Source organism: Salmo salar, chromosome ssa28 (genome assembly GCF_905237065.1).
Source record: "Salmo salar chromosome ssa28, Ssal_v3.1, whole genome shotgun sequence".
In the NCBI taxonomy this organism is placed as follows: Eukaryota; Metazoa; Chordata; class Actinopteri; order Salmoniformes; family Salmonidae; genus Salmo; species Salmo salar.
The window spans coordinates 36,865,186-36,892,721 of record NC_059469.1 but is presented as its reverse complement, the minus strand read 5'-3'; the positions used below and the strand labels follow the sequence as shown (position 1 = coordinate 36,892,721).

At 41.1% G+C, this 27,536-nt stretch overlaps 1 protein-coding gene across 4 annotated transcripts; it reads left to right on the top strand.

Annotated features, from left to right (window-relative positions):
* The first annotated feature begins 773 nt into the window (after positions 1 to 773).
* On the top strand, positions 774 to 27,536 carry LOC106589938 (pantothenate kinase 1). Of its 4 annotated transcripts, XR_006762560.1 has the most exons (8): positions 778 to 1,482; positions 11,622 to 11,974; positions 13,935 to 14,188; positions 19,222 to 19,398; positions 21,743 to 21,866; positions 23,351 to 23,476; positions 23,625 to 25,674; positions 25,719 to 27,536. XR_006762560.1 is itself a non-coding variant. In XM_014180388.2 (7 exons), exons 1-7 carry the CDS (start codon positions 1,224 to 1,226, stop codon positions 23,682 to 23,684), a joined length of 1,353 nt encoding a protein of 450 aa, XP_014035863.1. In that variant the 5' UTR covers positions 778 to 1,223; the 3' UTR covers positions 23,685 to 27,536. The 4 variants fall into 4 exon arrangements, 2 of the variants coding, with proteins under 2 accessions (XP_014035863.1, XP_014035864.1); XR_006762561.1 differs by having other exon boundaries at positions 774 to 1,482; positions 19,222 to 19,333; positions 23,625 to 27,536; XM_014180388.2 differs by having other exon boundaries at positions 23,625 to 27,536.

Sequence of the window (27,536 nt, the reverse complement as noted above, 5' to 3'; positions counted from 1 at the left end):
AACACCAGGTAGGACTGCAAAGATATTAGACAACTTGGAATATGCCACTGTGTTCACAGTCGTCCTACAGCAGAAGAATCAACTATAACCATCTGAAAATCATATCAATCTAACACCAGACCATTACTGACAAATAAACAAATACATGTGATGAACAATACAACCCCTGTTTGACCTGGTGGTATAGTTTCAGTGCCAGAATAAAAACAAGGTAATGTCGACAACACCCAAAGATGCACGTGTACAGTTTCCTCGTGATGTAGTTTAGAAAAGAATCAACTCTGACCCACTGAGAGATACACAGGTGAAAACAAAAAGCTTCATAATCACCTCTGAAAAAATCTATGGTGGGGGATAACAACATGACATAGCAAGACGTAAACAGCTTTTCCATCTGCATCACAGTTTCAACACATAGGAAAATGTTCATCCCAGCCTGGCTGGTCATGCCCTCTGCTTGGCGGCGTGTGTGTGTGTTATAAATCACCTCAACGTGACTGCTACTGACGGCTACTGCTGCACATACCTATAAATATGGCACAGCCGTGGCTGAACGTTAGCCTACATCTAGAGAGAAGTAACATGAAATCATTATTTTATCCATACGCTATAACACGACCGTTCTGCTTATTGGATTTATAAACCTGAACGCTTGTTTTGTATTTTTATGTATAGAAAGAGAACGGGTGCTATCTGGGATCGTTGGGATGTCCATACCCCCCCCATTGCAGTTGACATGGTTAAGGTAATGTGTTAAAGGTAATGTGTTAAAGGTAATGCGTTAAAGGTTATGGTAGGGACGGCCCGAGGATCCCAAATAGCACTGACCGTAGCCCGTATCCCCTGGACAGGGCAGACGAGTTCGGGAGCCATTATTTGTGACGTAACGCGCTAACCGGCTGTTTTAACTCAGGAACTGCGGTAGCGGCGGCTTGTAAAAGTCAGAAGTAAATTACCCACGGTGACCTCCCGGTCAAAACGTCTTGAAGCGGATAGGTCTTTACGCCTTTTATTAACTGAATAAAAAGCGTACATTATTGGTACTAAGAGCGAATAAATATTTTCTACTCGAGCAATTTCGTTAATTAAAATAAATAAAATAAAATAATGTAGGGTGCGCAGGGTTGTATTTTATCGTACGAGTTAACTAGTTAGAGACAACAACTCTTTGCCTCGTTTAGTTAGTTTAGTCTGATATCTGACGTAGCTAGACAACTGCCACAATGGATAAAGCAAAATCAATTATCGATAGAAAAGGGTCCGGATCTTGTCGTGCGAACGGACTTGAAAAGGAGTTTCATTCTCGGGCTGACACCGGTGGCTGTAACGTATACACATCAAGTGGAAACTGTAACGGTGCTAGAAGCAGTATGAAACACTTCCATCATCTGCAGACTGATCATGTCGAAGCCAATGGCTCATCTCCTGCGAAAAGATGCCGGTTACGGAGAAGAGTTGATTCGGTGAAGAGAAACAGACCACGTAAGTGTCTCACACACACTGACGGGGGGGGTTGTAGGTGCGTGTAGTCATTTCTGTGTTTACTCATCAAATGACACAATTTATGTTAGGCAGCTACATGGAGGGTTTTCAAAGCCTTCCTCGTGGACCCTGAACTGTTACATGTAGGTAACTATTCCACAGAGATCACACCCAGTTGTGGAAAGTACTTAAGTAAAAAATACTTCAAAATACTACTTAAGTAGTTTTTTAGGGGGGTATCTGTACTTTACTATTTATATTTTTGATAACGTGTACTTTTACTCCACTACATTCCTGAAGAAAATGATTTACTTTTTAATTTCCCTGACACCTAAAAGTAGTCGTTATATTTTGAATGCTTAGCAGGACAGTAAAATGGTCTAATTCACTCACTTATCAAGAGAACATCCCTGGTCATCCCTACTGTCTCTGATCTGGTGGACTCACCAAACAGAGAACATCCCTGGTCATCCCTACTGTCTCTGATCTGGAGGACTCACCAAACAGAGAACATACCTGGTCATCCCTACTGCCTCTGATCTGGAGGACTCACTAAACAGAGAACATCCCTGGTCATCCCTACTCCCTCTGATCTGGTGGACTCACCAAACAGAGAACATCCCTGGTCGTCCCTACTGCCTCTGATCTGGTGGACTCACCAAACAGAGAACATCCCTGGTCATCCCTACTGCCTCTGATCTGGTGGACTCACTAAACAGAGAACATCCCTGGGCATCCCTACTGCCTCTGATCTGGAGGACTCACTAAACAGAGAACATCCCTGGTCATCCCTACTGTCTCTGATCTGGTGGACTCACCAAACAGAGAACATCCCTGGTCATCCCTACTGTCTCTGATCTGGAGGACTCACCAAACAGAGAACATCCCTGGTCATCCCTACTGCCTCTGATCTGGTAGACTCACTAAACAGAGAACATCCCTGGTCATCCCTACTGCCTCTGATCTGGTAGACTCACCAAACAGAGAACATCGCTGGTCATCCCTACTGCCTCTGATCTGGAGGACTCACTAAACAGAGAACATCCCTGGTCATCCCTACTGCCTCTGATCTGGAGGACTCACTAAACAGAGAACATCCCTGGTCATCCCTACTGTCTCTGATCTGGAGGACTCACTAAACAGAGAACATCCCTGGTCATCCCTACTGCCTCTGATCTGGTGGACTCACCAAACACATGCTTGGTTTGTAAATGATGTCTGAGTGTTGTAGTGTGACCCTGGCTATCCTTAAATAAACTAGAAAATGGTGCCCTCTTGTTTGCTTAATATAAGGAATTTGAAATGATTTTTTTACATTTGATACTTAAGTATATTTAAAACCAAAATACTTTAAAAACTTTTACTCAAGTAGTATTTTACTGGGTGACTTTTACTTGAGTCATTTACTATCAAGGTCTCTTGACTTTGACTCAAGTATGACAAATGGGTACTTTTCCCACTACAGATCACACCCGATTTTAGATTATTATAAACTAATAATCAAGCACTTGATTACCGGTAGGTTAATCAGGTGAGCTAGTTTAGGGTTACGACAAAATTGTGATAGGCCTGCGTCTAGGGAGTCGCCGGGTAGAGGTTTGTAAAAGCCACTGTGCTACATGTAATTAAAGAAGCTACATGGTCAGCTATGCATGGTACTGAACATCTTGCATAATCATTAGGGGGGCCAGGTTGGCGTTCCAGTGAGAGTAGCCATGGTGTTTTGGTTGTATACATTGTGCTCTATATAGATTGTGTCAATTCCTCTTGTCTATATTCTGTCAGTATACTTTTTGTCTTTTGCTGGCAGCACCATTTCACAGAGTGAAATTGAAGGTATGTGTAAATGTACTAGGCAAAATAAAAGTGATTCTGATCGCGATCAAAGGGGCTGTGACTACTTTAGGCTGTCAGTAAAACACCCTATTCAACTAGATAGCTCCTAATATTAACAATGATGTGCTGGATATGATCTGTTATTAGATCATATCCAGGGGGGTAAGATCCAGGCACGTTGTGGGGGGTTAGATCCAGCCACGTTGTGGGGGGTTAGATCCAGCCACGTTGTGGGGGGTTAGATCCAGCCATGTTGTGGGGGGTTAGATCCAGCCACGTTGTGGGGGGTTAGATAGAAAACAAGTGACTACTTTTGTTTTTGCAATAGTTGCACCGTGATTGGTGTCTTCTCAGTCAGAAGGTGTGCTGAAATCGCTACTGATAAGAAGGCTTGGTGTACTTCGACCAATCAGAGGCCGCCCTTATCTCCGCAAGGCTGGGTGAAAGAGCCAGGGCACCGCCCCCGAATGTACAAAATTCCCTTTTCCCTGGTTTCTGTTAGAAGTTAAAACTTGGGAGACGAAGTCACGATGCAAGAGATTTTATTTTATTTAAATGTATTTGCTGTGACAATAAAAACTGGGGAATCAAAGGATTGTAAACACTGATCTTAACTTTGCATGCCTGCATTCTTTCGGGTATTCATAAGTGTGTTTGCATTCACCACTATGAAACCGAGTAATGTAAAGAAGCCAGGTAAGTTGGTTGCTATTGTTTCCATGACAGTGGAATTTGACCCTCTCGAAACATACAGTATGATAGGAACAAGGTACAGTGTTTTTAATTCGTCAGAGTAGATTACAAATGTTTTCACAAGTAGGGCTATTCTGCACTGCCATTATTTAACACCCTCGGGGACATTGAGAAACATTCTCTCCACTATTGGGTTTCTTTCCAGGACAGACCTCCCGGGCAAGTTCAACGGTCCCATTGGTTAAGCCTGCTAGTCGGCATTCCTCAGCTCTAATTGTGTTAGACTGGAGAGAGAAAATAGTGTTCTCTGTTATGCCCTAGTTGTTATGCCCTAGCTGTTATGCCCTAGCTGTTATGCCCTAGCTGTTATGCCCTAGCTGTTATGCCCTAGCTGTTATGCCCTAGCTGTTATGCCCTAGCTGTCGCGCATGTCCTACTCTGGTTTTAGAGGTACCTCGATGAGATTTCAGTCCAGTGGACGCTTTCACCGACACCAACATCGTATCTCTTGGTCCTATAGACTATATTCAGAGGATAATGTTGGTCCTTTCGACTATATTCAGAGGATAATGTTGGTCCTATAGACTATATTCAGAGGATAATGTTGGTCCTATAGACTATATTCAGAGGATAATGTTGGTCCTATCGACTATATTCAGAGGATAATGTTGGTCCTATCGACTATATTCAGAGGATAATGTTGGTCCTATCGACTATATTCAGAGGATAATGTTGGTCCTATCGACTATATTCAGAGGATAATGTTGGTCCTATCGACTATATTCAGAGGATAATGTTGGTCCTATCGACTATATTCAGAGGATAATGTTGGTCCTTGGTCCTATAGACTATATTCAGAGGATAATGTTGGTCCTATAGACTATATTCAGAGGATAATGTTGGTCCTATAGACTATATTCAGAGCATAATCTTGGTCCTTGGTCCTATAGACTATATTCAGAGGATAATGTTGGTCCTATAGACTATATTCAGAGGATAATGTTGGTCCTATAGACTATATTCAGAGGATAATGTTGGTCCTATAGACTATATTCAGAGGATAATGTTGGTCCCATCGACTATATGTTGGTCCTATCGACTGCATTCAGAGGATAATGTTGGTCCTATAGACTATATTCAGAGGATAATGTTGGTCCTATAGACTATATTCAGAGGATAATGTTCACATCAGAAGCCAATATTGTTGGATAATAATTAATCTGTTGTCCAACTGTAAATGTTAATCCTTGGTGATAATTTGATAGGTCTGACCCTGAGATTTTTTTTTCACATGCTAATGTTACAATGCATACTTCAAGTTTACTGAAGCCATTTACCATAAACCATATGATTTAAACCAGTAACTATGTCTAATGCCCTGCAGAATGTAGTCACCATAAATGGCATGCATACCAACCGAGCCTATAGATGAGCTTATCAGTAACACATACACTACCTAAATGGTGTGATCAATATCAGCATCAATATAGAGAGATTTCAAACTAGGCCTAATTTTTATCTGAAGTGGTGTACTGTATTACACAAGAATATAGTGCACATTCAACTTGGCAACACCCTCAGCATTCTTTCTGAGCTGTCATTTGGATGACCTCATCTCTTAACCTATAGCTATAATAATCAACGGTAAATGTTATCTACCCGGGGGGGGGGATTGCATGAAGTACTGCATCAGAATTGGTTAAAGCAAACACACTTCCTATTTGCCTACACCTCAGCTGGCATTCAAAACATTTGGACTATATCAACAATGGACTAATAAAACAAATACCACAATGTATTTTTTTGTTTGTTGGAATTTTCCCTTAAATATGCTGTACATTTTAGTATCAATTAATTATAGCATCACATCAGTTTATTTGGCCGCCTCCAAGCCACTGCAGGAAATGTCAATTTAGGCACGTTTAGAGAGGTTGAGTAGGCAAACCAATAGCCTATCAGGGCTCTCCAACCCTGTTCCTGGAGAGATACCGTCCTGTAGGTTTTAACTCCAATCCTGTTCCTGGAGAGATACCGTCCTGTAGGTTTTAACTCCAATCCTGTTCCTGGAGAGATACCTTCCTGTAGGTTTTAACTCCAACCCTGTTCCTGGAGAGATACCTTCCTGTAGGTTTTCGCTCCAACCCTAATCTGATTCTAGCAATTAGCTGGTTGATAAGCTTAATCAGGTTAGTTACAACTGGGGTTGAAGTGAAAACCTACAGGAAGATAAGCTCTCCAGGACCAGGGTTGGAGATGCCTGGACTAAAGCCTTTCTACAGAGCATCTGGGAAGTAGTGTGAAGTTGACGCTGATCTTGGGTCTGTTTTTGCATTTTTCCCCACTAATGGTTAAGGTTAGGATTGGGGAAGCTGAAACTTCACCCAGGAGCGTGCGTCTGACATAGTTAGTGAAGGAAGTGATGAGGAAAGGGTGGATTTCAAAGTGTGGTCATCTTTGTTTTTACATTTAAGTCATTTAGCAGACGCTCTCATCCAGAGCGACTTACAAATTGGTGCATTCACCTTATGATATCCAGTGGAACAACCACTTTACAATAGTACATCTATATCTTTTTTTTGGGGGGGGGTTAGAAGGATTACTTAATCCTATCCCAGGTATTCCTTAAAGAGCTGGGGTTTCAGGTGTCTCCGGAAGGTGGTGATCAGGAGGTATGGTTTTCACGGAACGACTCTCGTTAAGAAAGATTCCAGATTGGACACCTGATTCCATCAGTCAAGTAAATGTTCTTCCACTAGTTAAATTTCACCGATGAGATGATTAGCAAGTTTAGTGGACACTGACACTGTTTTCACTGGTAGGTGTCAGTCACAGGAGTTTGGTGGTGCCTTTTAATTGGGGAGGAAGGTAATATCTGGAGCGGAATTAGTGGAATGGTATCAACACGTGTTTGATGCCATTCACTCCGTTCCAGCCATTTATTATTATGAGCTGTCCTCTCCTCAACAGCCTCCAATTTGGTGTAAGGTCAATTCAATATAAAAATATATACACTACCGTTCAAAAGTTTGGGGTCACTTAGAAATGTCCTTGAAAGCCAGCCTCCCAGAGTAGCCTTTTCACTGTTGACGTTGAGACTGGTGTTTTGTGGGTACTATTTAATGAAGCTGCCAGTTGAGGACTTGTGAGAGGCGTCTGTTTCTCAAACTAGACACTCTAATGTACTTGTCCTCTTGCTCAGTTGTGCACCGGGGCCTCCCACTCCTCTTTCTATTCTGGTTAGAGACAGTTTGAGCTGTTCTGTGAAGGGAGTAGTACACAGCGTTGTATGAGATCTTCAGTTTCTTGGCAATTTCTCGCATGAAATAGTCTTAATTTCTCAGAACAAGAATAGACTGATGAGTTTCAGAAGAAAGTTCTTTGTTTCTGGCCATTTTGGGCCTGTAATCAAACCCACAAATGCTGATGCTCCAGATACTCAACTAGTCTAAAGAAGGCCAGTTTTATTGCTTCTATAATCAGAACAACAGTTTTCAGCTGTGCTAACATAATTGCAAAAGGGTTTTCTAATGATCAATTAACCTTTTTAAAATTATACACTGGGATTAGCTAACACAACGTGCCATTGGAACACAGGAGTGATGGTTGCTGAGAATGGGCCTCTGTACACCTAATGTAGAGTTGAAGTCGAAAGTTTACATACACTTAGGTCGGAGTCATTAAAACTCATTTTTCCACCACTCCACAAATGTCTTGTTAACAAACTATAGTTTTGGCAAGTCGGTTAGGACATCTACTTTGTGCAAGTACTAATTGAGCGTATGTAAACTTCTGACCCACTGGGAATGTGATGAAAGAAATAAAAGCTGAAATAAATCATTCTCTCTACTATTATTCTGACATTTCACATTCTTAAAATAAAGTGGTGATCCTAACTGACCTAAGACAGGGAATTTTTACTAGGATTAAATATCAGGAATTGTGAAAAACTGAGTTTAAATGTATTTGGCTAAGGGGTATGTAAACTTCTGACTTCAACTGTAGATATTTCATAAAAAATCAGCCATTTCCAGCTACAATTGTTATTATTGTAAATGACACTGTATTTCTGATCAATTTTATTTTAATGGACAAAAAAATATGCTTTTCTTTAAAAAAAACAAGGACATTTCTAAGTGACCCCAAACTTTGTAAACAGTAGTGTATATTTAACCAGGAAAAGCCCATTGAGAAAGTCTCTTTTTTTTAAAAACATTTTGTTTTAAGGAAGAGAGACCTGGGCAAGAACGCAGCAGCTATCAATACCACATTTTAAAACATGCATAACATTACGATCCAAAGAAGGGTGTGTTCTTGTCTCTTGCATTGTAATATAAATCAAGAGGAGATGTGCATTATGGGTAAACTTCACCAGGGTTGGGCTCAATTCCATTTCAATTCAAGAAGTACATTCCAATTCCAAATTGTCTTCAATGCTTTTCAATGAGAAATGTGGAATGGGGAATGTACTTCTTGAATTGAAATGGAATTGACCCTAACCCTGGGCTACAGTGTATACCCGTCACTAATCCTGTAGCATTGATAGGGCAAAGAGAAAGAAACTTAGGGGAATAGAACATTTTTCAAAACCTCCTGACCGCCAACTGATATTCAGTGGCTCAGTTGGTAGAGCATTGTGTGTGCAATACCAGGGTTGTGGGTTCGATTCCCACGGGGGGCCAGTACAAAAAAAATGCATGAAATGTATGCATTCACTACTGTAAGTCACTCTGGATAAGAGTGTGTGCTAAATGACTAAAATGTAAATACAGGATGTGAAGGAGAATTACATATCGGAATTGGAAGACATTCTGAATAAAGATCACCTACAGATAGATAAATATGTTACCTCTACTGTGACCTTTTTTTATTATTTTACATCTCCACCATACCTCCCCCTCTCCACACACAGACACCTTCTCAACCCCCTTGTGACTGCAGAGAGCCATGGTAGGGGGAGGGGGAGGAAAACAGACACCTTTCACCCACATGTCCTGGTCTGTCTGTCACACACACACACACACACACACACACACACACACACACACACACACACACACACACACACACACACACACACACACACACACAGCCCCACAGCCCCTAAAGCAGGACAGGGCAGGTGCCTCTGGTGGGGTGACTGTCATGTGCCACTAGCCTTGCTCCCTGATTAAAGAATGATTCCACTACCAAGGAGACAGGTTTTCCTATCACCTAGTAATCCTTCAACCTAAGAAAAGGTTGGAACAGTAGACCTTGGTCTCATTTAATCAGTTAGAAGTGAGGGTTATCGTTTTGTTTTATAATCTTTGCTGTATAGTGTGCTTTATTTTTTTAAAGGCTCTTTAAATACAATTCAATTTAATTTTAATTATAATTATTACTTCCCTGCATGTTTTCGTGGATTCCTATCAGATATGGTTTAAGGACAATTCCATAATAACGGAATTACGCTTTGACAAAAAAAACATTTGATTTCAAAGTTTAACAAACCATACAAGTCTATGCACAAGGACTAACTTTCAACAATATTCGCTGAAAAATTGACGAAAATAACAGTCAAATCTCCCTTAGGTTTTTAATGCGACTCTGTTTAAAAATCTCCTCCGAATTAAGATTAAAAAATGTCTGCAGAAAGAATGAGTTGTCAGCTATGATATGACACCTTGAGTTTTGGAAAAAATCTCTTTTGGTTATTGAAGTACAGTAAGTGAAATGGATTTACACCCAGTAAATTGAATTACATCATGAGTCTCTGATTTGTACTACACAGAAATTGATAAATATGGCTATGATTGTTATTCTCCTCATGTTTCATACATTTGGATATCGCAGAGCGCGCGTGGCGCAGTACTAGGGCTGGGAAATATGGCCAAAATATCATATCATATATATGGTATTTTTCAAATTTATGACGGTGTTTTATGTTTTTGATTAATAAAAGTTGTACATTTGCTTTGTGTAGTGCGTGACCCTAGGGTGGCTACACATACATTCTAAATTATTTTAATGGGTCTTTCTCCATTCTGATTGGTTTATACTGTTCAATTCAACGTCATCCTAAAATAATTTCCTACATTTCTGCATTTCCTGCACTCATTTGAGATCATTTCCACACTGCCACGATATGGGTAAAAATACTATGTCTTATTTTAACCAAATGGTGCAATTGCGATTTAGATCAAAACACTTGGGTGAACTTTTGGATTCATGGAAATAGAATGTTTATTATAATTCTAGAGTTAGAATTTAAATAATAGTGGGCAATTTGAATACAGTGTTGTTTGACATGACAACGAATGAAAATGCCATGGATGAGTTATTGTGACAGGGTAGGAACCAAAGTGACGTTCAGTGTTTCCTAGGGGACCCTATAATATTTGGCTACATTAAATCTTTATTCATATAGCCAACGTATTCATGCTTCGTCTATTCCATCTTTGATTTAAAAGATACTGTTGCACAAACAACATGCTGATTTTAAGCCTCCACCAGTACTGGTATCAGGCTGTATTAGCTAGCTCAGTATTTTTATTAGCTAGTTAGCTAGTTAGCAACTAGCGATATCGCATTAGTGGCTAACACGATTTAGCTTAACCTGCTAAGAAAATACAAACTAGCTGTTTGCACATGTAAGAAACACAAACTAATATTGTAATTATAGTACGCTTGTGGGTTTATATTAAGATCAAAGTGGAAACAACATCGTTGTCATCAACATTGATGCATGTGCTGCATTGACCACGCAGACTGAACGAAAGGGTCTCGTGGTCAAGCAACAACAAATGCGATCCTTGACTGACGGGGTGGGACCAGGGAGAGAGGTCGAGAGAAGGGAGAGAGGTCGAGAGAAGGGAGAGAGGTCGAGAGAAGGGAGAGAGGTCGAGAGAGATATGACTCAAGTAGCGGAGTAAACTATAAAAATGGACGTTACACACAGCGCTACACAATTGAACAAACCAAACATTAAAATACCGTTATAGAAGTTAACGTCTGTCTTCACTTGTAGACTACTTTGGAGCTGCGATACCTGTGAGAAGGAGCTGATCACGTGACAGGCATTGGCTAATAAGAATTGAGATATCTGAGCAAGCCATGTGAGCTGGGAGAAGGGAATTCTAATGATTATAATTAGCCCAAGGGCACAACAGACACTTTGGTTGCAAAAGGCATGGAATTGTTTTTTAGAGGGCATTGAGAATACTATCTGAATACAACCTTGCTTTCCAACTGCATGAACGGGGCGGCAGGTAGCCTAGTGGTTAGAGGCAGGGTAGCCTAGTGGTTAGAGGCAGGGTAGCCTAGTGGTTAGAGGCAGGGTAGCCTAGTGGTTAGAGGCAGGGTAGCCTAGTGGTTAGAGGCAGGGTAGCCTAGTGGTTAGAGGCAGGGTAGCCTAGTGGTTAGAGGCAGGGTAGCCTAGCGGTCATTGTAAATAAGAATGTTCTTAACTGACTTGCCTAGTTAAATAAAGGTTACATTTAATAACATTTAAAAAAAGTAATTGAACAATTAAATGCATGCATGTGAGGCAGACGGATTGGTTCTTCTCTGATGACAGGGATACGACACAGTAACAATGCGATAACAATGTATTTCTTGCTTTGCCTTGACAGCCTTCCCCTGGTTTGGGATGGACATCGGCGGTACTCTGGTGAAGCTGGTCTACTTCGAGCCTAAGGACATCACGGCGGAGGAGGAACAGGAAGAAGTGGAAAACCTGAAGAGCATTCGCCGCTATTTGACCTCCAACACGGCGTACGGGAAGACGGGCGTCCGAGACGTCCACCTGGAACTGAAGAACCTGACCATGTGTGGACGGACGGGCAACCTGCACTTCATCCGCTTCCCCACACAGGCCATGCACCGCTTCATCCAGATGGGCAGAGACAAGAACTTCTCCAGCCTCCACACCACGCTCTGTGCCACTGGCGGAGGGGCATACAAGTTCGAGAACGACTTCAGAACGGTGAGTGAGAGAATGAGACAATGGGTGACCTGACGACCTTGCAATCTCATTTCTACCAGTATGTCACATGTTCAACCAGAGGGGAAAAAAAAATTCTAGACCACCTTTACTCCACACACAGACACGAGTACGAAGCTCTCCCTCGCCCTCCATTTGGCAAATCTGACCATAAGAGTCTGTAATACCTACTTGTTTCAAGCAGACCACCATAGTCCCTGTTCCCAAGAACACTAAGGTAACCTGCCTAAATGACTACCGTCCTGTAGCACTCACGTCTGTAGCCATGAAGTTCTTTGAAAGGCTGGTCATGGCTCACATCAACACCATCATCCTGGAAACCCTAGACCCACTCCAATTCGCATAATGCCCCAACAGATCCACAGATGACGCAATCTCAATTGCACTACACACTGCCCTTTCCCACCTGGACAAAATGAACACCTATGTGAGAATGCTGTTCATTGACTACAGCTCAGTGTTCAACACCATAGTGCCCTCAAAGCTCATCACTAAGCTAAGGACCCTGGGACTAAAGACCTCCCTCTGCAACTGGATCCTGGACTTCCTGACGAGCCACCCCCAGGTGGTAAGTGTAGGGAACAACACATCTATCTTCAACACAGGGGCCCCTCAGGGGTGCGTGCTTAGTCCCCTCCTGTACTCCCTGTTCACCCACGACTGCCTGGCCAAACACGACTCCAACACCATTAAGTTTGCTGACGACACAACGGTGGTAGTCCTGATCACCGGCAACGATGAGATGGCTTATAGGGAGGTGGTCAGAGACCTGGCCGTGTGGTGCCAGGACAACAACCTCTCCCTCAACGCGTGATCAAGACAAAGGAGATGATCGTGGACTACAGGAAAAGGAGGGCTGAACACGCCCCCATTCTCATCGACGGGGCTGAAGTGGAGCAGGTCGAGAGTTTCAAGTTCCTTGGTGTCCACATCACCAACAAACTATCATGGTCCAAACACCAAGACAGTTGTGAAGAGGGCACGACAAAACCTTTTCCCCCTCAGGAGACTGAAAAGATTTGGCATGGGTCCTCAGATCCTCAAAATGTTCTACAGCTGCACCATCGAGGGCATCCTGACCAGTTGCATCACCGCCTGACATAGCAACTGCTCTGCATCTGACCGTAAGGCCTACAGAGAGTAGTGTATCACTGGGACCACACTTCCTGACATCCAGGACCTATATACTAGCTGGTGTCAGAGGAAGGCCCCAGAAATTGTCAGACTCCAGTCACCCAAGCCATAGACTGTTTGTTCTCTCTGCTACTGCACAGCAAGCGGTACCCCCCCCCCCCCCAAGCCATAAGACTGCTCAACAATTAATAAAATGGCCACCCAGAATATTTGCATTGAATCTCTCTCTCCTCCCCCCCCCACCTTGTTTTTACACTGCTGTTACTCACTGTTTATTATCTATGCATAGTCACTTTACCCCCACCTACATGTACAAATTGCCTTGACTAACCTGTACCCCAGCACGTTGACTCTGTACCGGTACCCCTGTATATAACCTCATTGTTGTAATTCATTATTTTTTTTGTTTAATTAGTAAATATTTTCTTAACAAACAATGCAATTTTAAGAAAATAAGGTTAAGGGCTTGTAAGTAAGCATTTCACGATAAGGTTGTATTCGGCGCATGTGACCAATAGAGTTTGATTTGATTCCAGTCAAGGAAGGGTGTGCTGTGTTTGATAAGACATTTGTTATATTTTTTTTAATGTTCTCTGGACTTGTTGTGGCCGACGCTTTACTGTACCAGTGCTGCGAAGACCAGCTGTGCTGTCAGGCACTTGGTTTGTGGTGCTGGCCGGATGGGCTTCTCTGTTCTATGGCCGCAGACCTGATTTTTATTTGCATAGTCAGGGTTGAGGGAGCAGGTGACTGAGGTTTTGCTTCATGCTTTGATTTGCCTCACACCACCTCTCTCTCCCCTCTACAGATGGCTGATTTAGAGCTGTTAAAGCTGGATGAGCTTGACTGTCTGATTCAAGGCCTGCTCTATGTGGACTCTGTGAGTTTCAACGGCCACCCTGAGTGCTTCTACTTTAAGAACCCGTCAGACACCCAGAACAGTGTGAAGACACCGTGCAGTCTGGCTGATCCGTTCCCTATGCTGCTGGTCAACATTGGATCTGGGGTTAGCATCCTGGCTGTGTACTCCAAAGACAACTACAAACGGGTCACCGGCACCAGGTACAGGATACAGTGGACAGGGAGGTCTGCGTTTATAATTTCTGGTAGTGTTTAAAATCAGACATTTTTTTCAGGACAGTGCTGTTCACCAGTGCCAATTCAAATCCATTTGTTGTATTGGTTTTATATACAGAGTCTACATGCTTTGACAAGTCCAAAGCCATTTTTACTGATCATCAATGGACTGGGTTTTCCCAGGTGAATGACCCAAGTGACAGTTGTTTTCTAGCATGTGGGGAGTCATTGTACAGAAAGGAACTGTAATCTTCAAAAATTCCCAGATTTTTTAGTTTTCCTCATAAAAAAGAGAGAATCATCATATCTTGTAATGTCAACAGAGATTACAGAGAAAAACAATAGTCTTGGTACTGTCCATATGTAGCTTGTTTTTGTTTGCAGGTTCAGGAATGGCTGAAGAATTGAAACATTTACTTGGAGCTAATTCTGCAGATAGCACTGCTGGGTGATTTTAAAAAGTCATAGTCAATCAATAATATAAATCTACTCTTAGCAAAAATGTTTACCTTTTTAATTTACAATCTGTAGAAACTATGAGAAAAGAAAAGGTTCAGAACTTTTGTGAAACAGCACAGTAGAAAAATATATGGCAAATAGAAATCACACTGGATGGTCTTCAGAGATAGATGGGAGGGGTTGAGGGTAGCTGAAGGATGGGACTGGATGGTCTTCAGAGATAGATGGGAGGGGTTGAGTGGAGCTGAAGGATGGGACTGGATGGTGTTCAGAGATAGATGGGAGGGGTTGAGTGGAGCTGAAGGATGGGACTGGATGGTGTTCAGGGATAGATGGGAGGGGTTGATGGGAGCTAAAGGATATTGGAAATTATGCTGACAATTACATTGATGGAAGTCACACAATTTATCTGCAATATTAAACCTGATCTGCACCTAAAATAAATATACTAGAGGTCGACCGATTATTGGAGGACCAAAAAAAGCCGATACCGTTTAATCGGCCTATTTCTTAAAAAAAAAAAAATAATAATGACAATTACAACAATACTGAATTAACACTTTTATTGTAACTTAATATAATACATCAATCAAATCAATTTAGCCTCAAATAAATAATGAAACATGTTCAATTTGGTTTAAATAATGCAAAAACAAAATGTTGGAGAAGAAAGTAAAATTGCAATATGTGCCATGTAAAAAAGCTAACGTTTAAGGTCCTTGCTCAGAACATGAGAACATATGAAAGCTGGTGGTTCCTTTTAACATGAGTCTTCAATATTCCCAGGTAAGAAGTTGTAGGTTGTTGTTACTATAGGACTATTTCTCTCTATACCATTTGTATTTCATATACCTTTGACTATTGGATGTTCTTATAGGCACTTTACTATTGCCAGTGTAACAGTATAGCTCCTCTCCTCGCCCCAACCTGGGCTCGAACCAGGAACACATCGACAACAGCTACCCTCGAAGCATCGTTACCCATCGTTCCACGAAAGCCGTGGCCCTTGCAGAGCAAGGGGAACAACTACTCCAAGTCTCAGAGCGAGTGATGTTTGAAACGCTATTAGCGCGCACCCCGCTAACTAACTAGCCATTTCACATCGGTTACACCAGCCTAATCTCGGGAGTTGATAGGCTTGAAGTCATAAACAGTGCAATGCTTGAAGCATTGCGAAGAGCTGCTGGCAAACGCAGGAAAGTGCTGTTTGAATGAATGCTTACGAGCCTGCTGCTGCTTACCACTGCTCTATCAAATATCAAATCATAGACTTAATTATAACATAATAACACATAGAAATATGAGCCTTAGGTCATTAATATGGGCAAATCCGGAAACCATTTTTTCAAAAATAAAACGTTTATTCTTTCAGTGAAATACCGAACCGTTACGTATTTTATCTAACGGGTGGCATCCACAAGTCTAAATATTCCTGTTACATTGCACAACCTTCAATGTTATGTCATAATTACGTAAAATTCTGGCACATTAGTTCGCAACGAGCCAGGCGGCCCAAACTGCTGCATATACCCTGACTGTTGCACAGAACGCAAGAGAAGTGACACAATTTCCCTAGTTAAAAGAAATTCATGTTAGCAGGCAATATTAACTAAATATGCAGGTTTAAAAATATATACTTGTGTATTGATTTTAAGAAGGGCGTTGATGTTTATGGTACATTGGTGCAACGACAGTGCTTTTTTTGTGAATGCGCTTGTTAAATCACCCGTTTGGCAAAGTAGGCTGTGATTCAAGGATAAATGAACAGGCACCGCATCGATTATATGCAACGCAGAACAAGCTAGATAAACTAGTAATATCATCAACCATGTGTAGTTAACTAGTGATTATTTTAAGATCGATGACATTTTTTTTTTATAAGATAACTTTAATGCTAGCTGGCAACTTACCTTGGCTCCTTGCTGCACTCGCATAACAAGTAGTCAGCCTGCCACGCAGTCTCCTCGTGGAGTGCAATGTAATCGGCCATGATCGGTGTCCAAAAATGCAGATTACCGATTGTTATGAAAACTTGAAATCGGCCCTAATTAATCAGCCATTCCGATTAATCGGTCGACCTCTAAAATATTATTATAAATATTTATAATTGACATCTGCTGTGAGTCATTCATATTAGCTTTTTGTAGTGGAATTGTGACTCACGATGGATAATAGACGGCTTTTATTGTTATTAGCAAGCCAGGTTGAACAACGTCTGAGTCAGAATGCAGAACGCTGCATGCGCACCATTTTCCCTAGACAGTAGATGCTGTCTGTCTGCTCGTTGCACAGGGACAGTCTAGTCTATATTTACCCTGTTCCATAGACAGTAGATACTGTCTGTCTGCTCGTTGCACAGGGACAGTCTGTATTTACCCTGTTCCATAGACAGTAGATGCTGTCTGTCTGCTCGTTGCACAGGGACAGTCTGTATTTACCCTGTTCCATAGACAGTAGATGCTGTCTGTCTGCTCGTTGCAGAGGGACAGTCTATATTTACGTCAGTTCAACCTTGGAACATCTCTACATAGAACATGTCACTGGGATGAAACTGAAATCATGCTGGCGGCCAAGTTATCCTTCTTTGAAAGAGTTAAGTCAGGGTTAGGTTGGTTTAAGGATTACTTGGCCATGGTTAAGTCAGGGTTAGGTTGGTTTAAGGATTACTTGGCCATGGTTAAGTCAGGGTTAGGTTGGTTAATTAAAGGATAACTTGGCCATGGTTAAGTCAGGGTTAGGTTGGTTTAAGGATTACTTGGCCATGGTTAAGTCAGGGTTCGGTTGGTTAATTAAAGGATTACTTGGCCATGGTTAAGTCAGGGTTAGGTTGGTTTAAGGATTACTTGGCCATGGTTAAGTCAGGGTTAGGTTGGTTTAAGGATTACTTGGCCATGGTTAAGTCAGGGTTAGGTTGGTTTAAGGATTACTTGGCCATGGTTAAGTCAGGGTTAGGTTGGTTAATTAAAGGATTACTTGGCCATGGTTAAGTCAGGGTTAGGTTGGTTTAAGGATTACTTGGCCATGGTTAAGTCAGGGTTAGGTTGGTTAATTAAAGGATTACTTGGCCATGGTTAAGTCAGGGTTAGGTTGGTTTAAGGATAACTTGGCCATGGTTAAGTCAGGGTTAGGTTGGTTGATTAAAGGATTACTTGGCCATGGTTAAGTCAGGGTTAGGTTGGTTAATTAAAGGATTACTTGGCCATGGTTAAGTCAGGGTTAGGTTGGTTAATTAAAGGATTACTTGGCCATGGTTAAGTCAGGGTTCGGTTGGTTAATTAAAGGATTACTTGGCCATGGTTAAGTCAGGGTTAGGTTGGTTTAAGGATTACTTGGCCATGGTTAAGTCAGGGTTAGGTTGGTTTAAGGATAACTTGGCCATGGTTAAGTCAGGGTTAGGTTGGTTTAAGGATTACTTGGCCATGGTTAAGTCAGGGTTCGGTTGGTTAATTAAAGGATTACTTGGCCATGGTTAAGTCAGGGTTAGGTTGGTTAATTAAAGGATTACTTGGCCATGGTTAAGTCAGGGTTAGGTTGGCAAAAGGATCTGTGGTGGAAAAAGAACCCAATTGTCATGACTTAAGTGAAAGTCACCCAGTAAAATACTACTTGAGTAAAAGTCTAAAAGTATTTGGTTTTAAATATACTTAAGTGTAAAAAGTATAAATCATTTAAAATTCCTTATATTAGGCAAACCAAACGGCACAATTTTCTTGTATTTTTTAAATTTACGGATAGCCAGGGGCACACTCCAACACTCAGACATCATTTACAAATGAAGCATTTGTGTTTAGTGAGTCCACCAGATCAGAGGCAGTAGGGATGACCAGGGATGTTCTCTGTTTAGTGAGTCCTCCAGATCAGAGGCAGTAGGGATGACCAGGGATGTTATCTGTTTAGTGAGTCCTCCAGATCAGAGACAGTAGGGATGACCAGGGATGTTCTCTGTTTAGTGAGTCCTCCAGATCAGAGGCAGTAGGGAGGACCAGGGATGTTCTCTTGATAAGTGTGTGAATTGGACCATTGCTTAGCAGGACATTCACAATGTAAGTACTTTGGGTGTCAGGGAAAATGTAAGGAGTAAAAAGTACATTATTTTCTTTAGGAATGTAGTGGAGTAAAAGTACATGTTGTCAAAAATATAAATAGTAAAGTACAGATCTCCCCCCCAAAAAAACCCCCTGACTTAAGTAGTACTTTTTTAAAGTATTTTTACTTAAGTATTTACACCACTGAAAAGGATAACTTGGCTGTGGTTAAGTCAGGTTTAAGTGACAGCTCCTTGGCCTTGTGACACTTCCTGAGGGCTTTGGGTCAGCTTACAGTTCTGCCTACCCCCACTAGTACTCCCTGTCTCAGGCTGAGAGGGGATTCCTTTTTAGGCCACTGCTGTATGTTCATTCAGAACCACTTTCCATGACCCTTCCCCAGCACGAGGGACGAAATCGTAACTTGAAGCATGCATGTGTGTATTTGACAAAATTTCACACATTTTACGATTTAATGTCAATGCCCATCGATGTGTTCCTGGGCCTGATCCCTTCTCTGTGTCCTCCTCTCAGTCTTGGTGGAGGAACGTTCCTGGGCCTGTGCTGCTTGCTGACTGGCTGTGAGACGTTTGAAGAAGCTCTGGATATGGCTAGCAGAGGCGACAGCAGCAATGTGGACAAGCTGGTGAGAGATATCTACGGAGGAGACTATGAGCGTTTCAGCCTCCAAGGATCTACTGTAGCCTCCAGGTGAAGGAGGGATCACTCAGTACTGAGACATTATACTGGATATACCATGATAATATATGCCATTATATCTAACATGATTATTTATTTATATATATATATATATATATATTAGAACAAAAAATATATACATGCAACAATTTCAAATATTAAAGGAAAAATCAGTTAAATGCCAAGAGTTTGCAAAGCTGTCATCAAGGCAAAGGCTGGCTACTTTGAAGAATCTCAAATATATACTTATTTTGATTTGTTTAACACTTTTTTTTATTTTTTTGGTTACTGCATGATTCCATATGTGTTATTTCATAGTTTCAATGTCTTTACTATTATTCGACAATGTAGAAAATAGTCAAAATAAAGACAAACCCTGGAATGAGTAGGTTTGTCCAAATTTTTGACTGGTACTGTATGCAGATACAGTTGAAGTCGAAAGTTTACATAAACTTAGGTTGGAGTCATTAAAACTCGTTTTTCAACCACTCCACAAATTTCTTGTTAACAAACTATAGTTTTGGCAGGTCGGTTAGGACATCTACTTTGTGCATGACACAAGTAATTTTTCCAACAATTGTTTACAGACAGATTATTTCACTTATAATTCACTGTATCACAATTCCAGTGGGTCAGAAGTTTACATACACTAAGTTGACTGTGCCTTTAAACAGCTTGGAAAATTCCAGAAAATGATGTCATGGCTTTAGAAGCTTCTGATAGGCTAATTGACATAATTTGAGTCAATTGGAGGAGTACTTGTGGATGTATTTCAAGGCCTACCTTCAAACTCAGTGTCTATTTGCTTGACATCATGGGAAAATCAAAAGAAATCAGCCAAGACCTCGTTAAACAATTCTAGACCTCCAGAAGTCTGCTTCATCCTTGGGAGCATCCTTGGGAGCGTCCTTCCAGATGCCTGAAGGTACCACGTTCATCTGTACAAACAATAGTAGGCAAGTATAAACACCATGGGACCACGCAGCTGTCATCTCGCTCAGGAAGGAGACGCGTTCTGTCTCCTAGAGATGAACGTACTTTGGTGCAAATCAATCCCAGAACAACAGCAAAGGACCTTGTGAAGATGCTGGAGGAAACGGGTACAAAAGTATCTATATCCACAGTAAAACTAGTCCTACATCGACATAACCTGAAAGGCCGCTCAGCAAGGAAGAAGCCACTGCTCCAAAACCGCCATAAAAAAGCTAGACTACGGTTTGCAACTGCACATGGGGACAAAGATCGTACCTTTTGGAGAAATGGCCACTGGTCTGATGAAACAAAAATAGAACAGTTTGGCCATAATGACCATCGTTATGTTTGGAGGAAAAAGGGGGAGGCTTGTAAGCCAAAGAACACCAACCCAACCGTGAAGCACGGGGGTGGCAGCATCATGTTGTGGGGGTGCTTTGCTGCAGGAGGGACTGGTGCACTTCACAAAATAGATGGCATCATGAGGAAAGAAAATTATGTGGATATATTGAAGCAACATCTCAAGACATCAGTCAGGAAGTTAAAGCTTGGTCGCAAAGGGGTCTTCCAAATGGACAATGACCCCAAGCATACTTCCAAAGTTGTGGCAAAATGGCTTAAGGACAACAAAGTCAAGGTATTGGAGTGGTCATCACAAAGCCCTGACCTCAATCCCATAGAATATTTGTGGGCAGAACCTAAAAAGCGTATGCGAGCAAGGAGGCCTACAAACCTGTCTGTTACACCAGCTCTGTCAGGAGGAATAGACCAAAATTCACCCAACTTATTGTAGGAAGCTTGTGGAAGGCTACCCAAAACGTTAGACCCAAGTTAAACAATTTAAAGGCAATGCTACCAAATACTAATTGAGTGCATGTAAACTTCTGACCCACTGGGAATGTGATGAAAGAAATAAATCATTCTCTCTACTATTATTCTGACATTTCACATTCTTAAAATAAAGTGGTGATCCTAACTGACCTAAGACGGAATATTTACTAGGATTAAAAGTCAGGAATTGTGAAAAACTGAGTTTAAATGTATTTGGCTAAGGTGTATGTAAACCTCCGACTTTAACTATGTGTGTGTGTGTGTGTGTGTGTATTTAACCATAAATGTAATTGTTATGGTAGTTAATGAACTGTAAAAGCACACAGATATAAGCTACAACTACATAGTACATGGTGCAATGTAGGTTAAGTAACAGTGTCTTTGTCCCAGATCTTTATCACTGGCCTTGTTTTAAGATGTTCAATTCTCTTTTAATTCTTAACAAAACAAAACTCTTATTTGTATTTTTTATTTTTATTTTAAAGAAGCTTTTGTTGATTCCTAATAGCAGTTCCTGTGATTTTCTTATGTTGCTTTTGTTCTTTAAACACAGCTTTGGCCACATGATGAGCAAGCAGAAACGAGACTCCATCAGCAAAGAGGACCTGGCCCGGGCTATGCTGGTCACCATCACTAACAACATAGGTTCCATTGCACGCATGTGTGCCGTCAACGAGGTAATCGCACAAACATTCTCCCTGCAGCTTGTATTAATATTAATAGTCATTCACTCCATTATGTTTTCAGGCGAAGTAGTTGTTTTTAAGGGTTTATTTGCATTTACACTTTTTTTACATCGTGCATTCATCTTGATGTATGGTAGTGTAACCGGCGTGAAATGGCTTGCTAGTTAGCGGCGCGCGCACGCATGCTAGTAGCGTTTCAATCGATGACGTCACTCACTCTGAGACCTTGAAGTAGTTGTTTCCCTTGCTCTTGTAAGAGCTGCGGGTTTTGTTGAGCGATAGATAACGATGCTTCGTGGGAAGGCGGTTGATGACGTGGTCCCTGGTTCGAGTCCAGGTTGGGGCAAGGAGAGGAATGGAAGCAATACTGTTACAGTAGCTGTGAGTGAGACAACCACATTTTCAGTCTTTTTGGGCGTTTTTTTTTCTTTCTGTATGCTTTCAGCTTCTTTACAGTGTTTCCTTGTGGCATGGTGATCAAGCAGCATTGTACAGGGCTATCAAAGCGCACAGAACTTCAGCTCAGTCACCACCATTTGGCCCGTAGACCTTTTCCAAAAGCATGAACTACAGTATAGAATACTTTATTGCCAAGCAACAATGTTTTAGTGTCCGTGATCTCTATAATGGTGATAGTTCTGACAAAAGGCCAAGAGGCCGACACATAAACTTGAATAAAATAAGTGATACTGGTGTGCAGGTTTCTCTCTTTGACGTTCCCACACACCTGCTACAAGATCACTCAGATGTGCGGCTGCTTTTTCGAATTTAGTGTCAGTGATAGTACAGACAGGTCAATAAGTGCAAGGGCAGTTCAGTTCAACGGTGACAACAGTACAGATACTGAACCAGCTGACTTCCTTCTCAGCTCTGGGCCTTGTACGTTGATAACGGGTTGTACAGCAGACTCCTGTCTTTTAGCTCCACTTTGTGGTAATCATGAGTACTTATTTATTTATTAGGATCTCCCCCATTGGCTGTTGGTATTTTATTAGGATCCCCATTGGCTGTTGGTATTTTATTAGGATCCCCATTGGCTGTTGGTATTTTATTAGGATCCCCATTGGCTGTTGGTATTTCATAAACTGCTTTGCTTTATCTTGGCCAGGTCGCAATTGTAAATGTGAACTTGTTCTCAACTTGCCTACCTGGTTAAATAAAGGTGAAATAAAAAAAATGAAAAATGAAGATCCCCATTGGCTGTTGGTATTTTATGAAGATCCCCATTGGCTGTTGGTATTTCATTAGGATCCCCATTGGCTGTTACAAAAGCAGCAGCTAGTCTTCAAGTCAACATGAAACATGACATAATATATAACATTAATAGACAGCAACAGCTCAAGGACAGAACTACATAAATTAAAATGTTTCTGGAGTTCTGTTATAAACTGTATATTGACTGTCTCTGCATGTTATGGATACATAACATGTTTTGCATTAAAATGATGCCACTACTATAACATTTTCACTTTCAGAAAATCGAGAGAGTTGTGTTTGTTGGGAATTTCTTACGGATCAACACTGTGTCTACTAAGCTGCTGGCCTACGCTATGGACTTCTGGTCCAAGGGACAACTGAAGGCCTTGTTCTTAGAACACGAGGTACAACACTTGATTTGTGTTGAAGATTTAGATTTTATCAGACTGAATGTAAACAAAGTTGTCAACTCTACCCCAAAGCTCACAGATTTCATAATCATAATTTGAGTATTAGTAATACTATATTTACCATGTTGTATGTTTTCTGTAGGGATATTTTGGCGCTGTTGGAGCACTCCTGGAGCTGCTAAAGTCGTCTGAGGAGCCATGATGATATGCCAATGTCATCCCTCATGAAGCTGTCGAGAAGCGGCCACAGGAAACTGGGGGAAAAAAGCCATTTAAATTATTAACTCTATCTTTTAAGTCTCTTCCCTAAAATCCTCTCCAATAGAGAGGTTTTAATAAAGCTAATGTAATGTCTCATGTCATGAACCCTGGGTGGCAGGTGAGCGCTAAGGGTCATAGAGATGGTGTTAGTTCTTGGTACTGTGTGTAAATATCTATTTTTGTAGTTCTAGAGTGCACTAAAGCCAAAACCTGCTGAGATTTTACCTGTGTGACAGGAGTCTGCAGTCTTCGGTATAGAGGAAAGGGAGTTTTTCTCAACATATGAATATTGCCTTGTCTGCTGCTGTTGTTCTGTCTATCTTTGTGAAAGACAAAAAAAGGCAGACAGGGGGAAAGGGTTTAGTTCCATTTGTATCAAATGAAGGGACCAAAGAGGCTGATTCATCATAATTGACTGTCCCTTTTTTTTAAAATTTTATTCAGCGTGTCAAAAACGAGGCTCCACTCTCCTCTGTCGCCTGTGGCATATTCATCATAGCTTTTATTAACACATCATGGTTAACAGATATGGGCTGTTTATACTTGGTTCACCAGCCTCCTCAAACTCTAGTCTCTTTTAGTGATGAAGTTCTGTTGGTACGTTTGTCAGGTTAAGATGTCTGTTATGATCTTGTTATTTTGAGATGCTGCACAACCAGTCCAGTACAAGTGTCCACTTGTGTTTGTTTCACATCTGCCTATCTCACTAAGAAAGTGTGCCTTATCTTCTCCAAACCCCGGACCATGACGACACCCACTCTACAGCCAGTGGTGATGTAGAATCTCCTAGTGTTTGAATTGCCTTGTAAGGACTGTTTTGTTGTGTTTTTATCTAGCGTAGTTGTAAGAAAGGTACAGAACTATACTGGCAGCAGTTAGTCTACATAGTGATTTTTAATGTATTTTTATCTTATATCGGTGTGGGAGTTCCTCAACCAGTGTAAAGGCTTCATTACCTGCAGTTTGGACAGGACATCTCTATTTTGGCCCCCCCAAAAAGCAAATCCCATAGCTGCTATCAATTGTCTTGTTTTATACATCAGTTAAAGCTATTCAATGTGAATGTGCTTGTAGCTAGAAGATTGAAGGACCACCACACTAGACGTTATTTACCTGTTGGCAGCAATAACTGAGCATCAAGTAGTAAAAGAAACATACATTTATTGCATCCATCACAATGACCTCGTAAAATGTTGGCACCTCCTCTGTTAGAATCCAATGTCTCAACCTTTGCTATTATGACATCACAGAATGTAGCAGTTTACTTACTGGCTACTCTGTGCCACCCACTTCCTCACCTCAAACCTGTCTTGTTGGCTTTTTGTTTTTAGTAGAACTATGTTTCTGTGCCATACTGTACTCTTTTTCCCCCCCCCATGTAAAGTGTTTATGGGTTCAGTGTGGTTCTTTTGTGAAGGCTCTAGTTAGACCTATGTGAAGTCAGAGTCCCAGTGCAACATGGAGTTTAGTCAGGTTAGTAGATGGCATCATTCAACTGTATGGGATTCTGACTTGGATTTCATAAAGATCTTTATTTTAAAATATTTTTTTGGGGGGGGGTGTGATTTTGAAAATGTTCATTTTGTGGTTTTCTGTATAATTTGTTGTTTTTGGCTCAGAGTTATTGCAAGCATCCCATGTTCACATTTGCATGCATGCTCTTATGAAATTGACAATAGGCCTTGGTACTAATCTGGATCCATGTTTAAATTTGGGATTACCATTTCAATATTTATGACCCCCCCTCCCCCAAATAGTAGATTTGTATTATTATATTATATTTACCCCCAATAGCAGGTACCAATTTATATTATATTTATGGAAGCGTTATAACTACTGATGATAAAATGAAGTGTTGAAACACATCAAGCCTCCGAAAACAACGTCCTGTAAAGATACGTCAGTAACTGACATCCTTGTGCTGTGAGAAGGTAATATTACGTAAAGATGTTTCTCTGTACTGTGCTGTGAGAAGGTAATATTACGTAAAGATGTTTCTCTGTACTGTGCTGTGAGAAGGTAATATTACGTAAAGATGTTTTCTCTGTACTTACAAGCCTCAAATTTCCTGCCAAGTTAAATTGTTGAGTCAAGTTAACTCTATTTCTTTTTTTTAAATTTTTTTGCCACAATGTATTAGACACTCCCGATGACTACCTAAAAGTCTGGTATTGAAGCATTGTGAATACATGACTGCCCTTCAAGTCAGTTTTAGTATGTTAGCCTGGCTCAATGGGAAGCTTCCCTCCTGTAGTATTTACATAGTGTATGCATCTCATTAATTGGAGCCATCAAATCTGTATTATGTAAGAGCTCTGTTTGTACAGAAGTGTGTGTGTGTGTACAAGGAATATTACTTGCCACAGCACAAGGACATTTGCTTCATGCATCTGCTTTAAGCCCATGATAAAGCTCTATTGAGTGATTGGAGTTAAAGCAGAAGCCTTAGTGGTATCCCTTGACCCTCGTTAGTGTTAATGAACAGGAGAAGCCTTAGTGGTATCCCTTGACCCTCGTTAGTGTTAATGAACAGGAGAAGCCTTAGTGGTATCCCTTGACCCTCGTTAGTGTTAATGAACAGGTAGTTTGATCCCTGGTAAAGATCAGAGAACATACTATGCTTCTGTATTCATCTCTTTTGTTATGTTCTAGCAAAGCTGCAAATTCTGCCAATAATCCCAAAACAAGCAAGTGATTTGGTTGTTCAAAGCTTTTGTTTTGTAATCTGAAGAATTATGCAAACTGGTTTGTCTTTTGATCTGAGAATCCTTTTTTGTTTTGTTCTTGAGTGAGTTTCTTCTGCTGATATTTAAACACCATCTATCGTCTGGAAAGCTTGATAGGATGGACCTTTATCACACTGATCTGATAGGATGGACCTTTATCACACTGATCTGATAGGATGGATCTTTTCATCACGCTGATCTGATAGGATGGATCTTTTTATCACACTGATCTGATAGGATGGATCTTTTCATCACGCTGATCTGATAGGATGGATCTTTTCATCACGCTGATCTGATAGGATGGATCTTTTCATCACGCTGATCTGATAGGATGGATCTTTTTATCACACTGATCTGATAGGATGGATCTTTTCATCACGCTGATCTGATAGGATGGATCTTTTCATCACGCTGATCTGATAGGATGGATCTTTTCATCACGCTGATCTGATAGGATGGACCTTTTTATCACGCTGATCTGATAGGATGGACCTTTTTATCACGCTGATCTGATAGGATGGATCTTTTCATCACGCTGATCTGATAGGATGGATCTTTTCATCACGCTGATCTGATAGGATGGACCTTTTTATCACGCTGATCTGATAGGATGGACCTTTTTATCACGCTGATCTGATAGGATGGACCTTTTTATCACGCTGATCTGATAGGATGGACCTTTTTATCACGCTGATCTGATTGGATGGACCGTTTTATCACGCTGATCTGATTGGATGGACCTTTATCACACTGATCTGATTGGATGGACCTTTTTATTATGTTGATCTGAATGTACTGTACCTGTAAATATATCTGCCAGAAATCCTTCTGCTAATGCAATGTCTAACCTCTTTACTGTGTGTAAGGCTACGTTTACACAGGTTGCCCAATTCTGATCTTTTGCCCAATCAGATCTGTTGCCAATATTGGGGCAAAAGATCAGAATTGGGCTGCTTGTGTAAATGCAACTTAAGAAAAGGAACACTGGAAATATGCTGTGCACAAATGTGTATGTTCTGGAATTTAACAGTTATTTTCTGAAAGGAATAAATTTGTGAAACTATTAA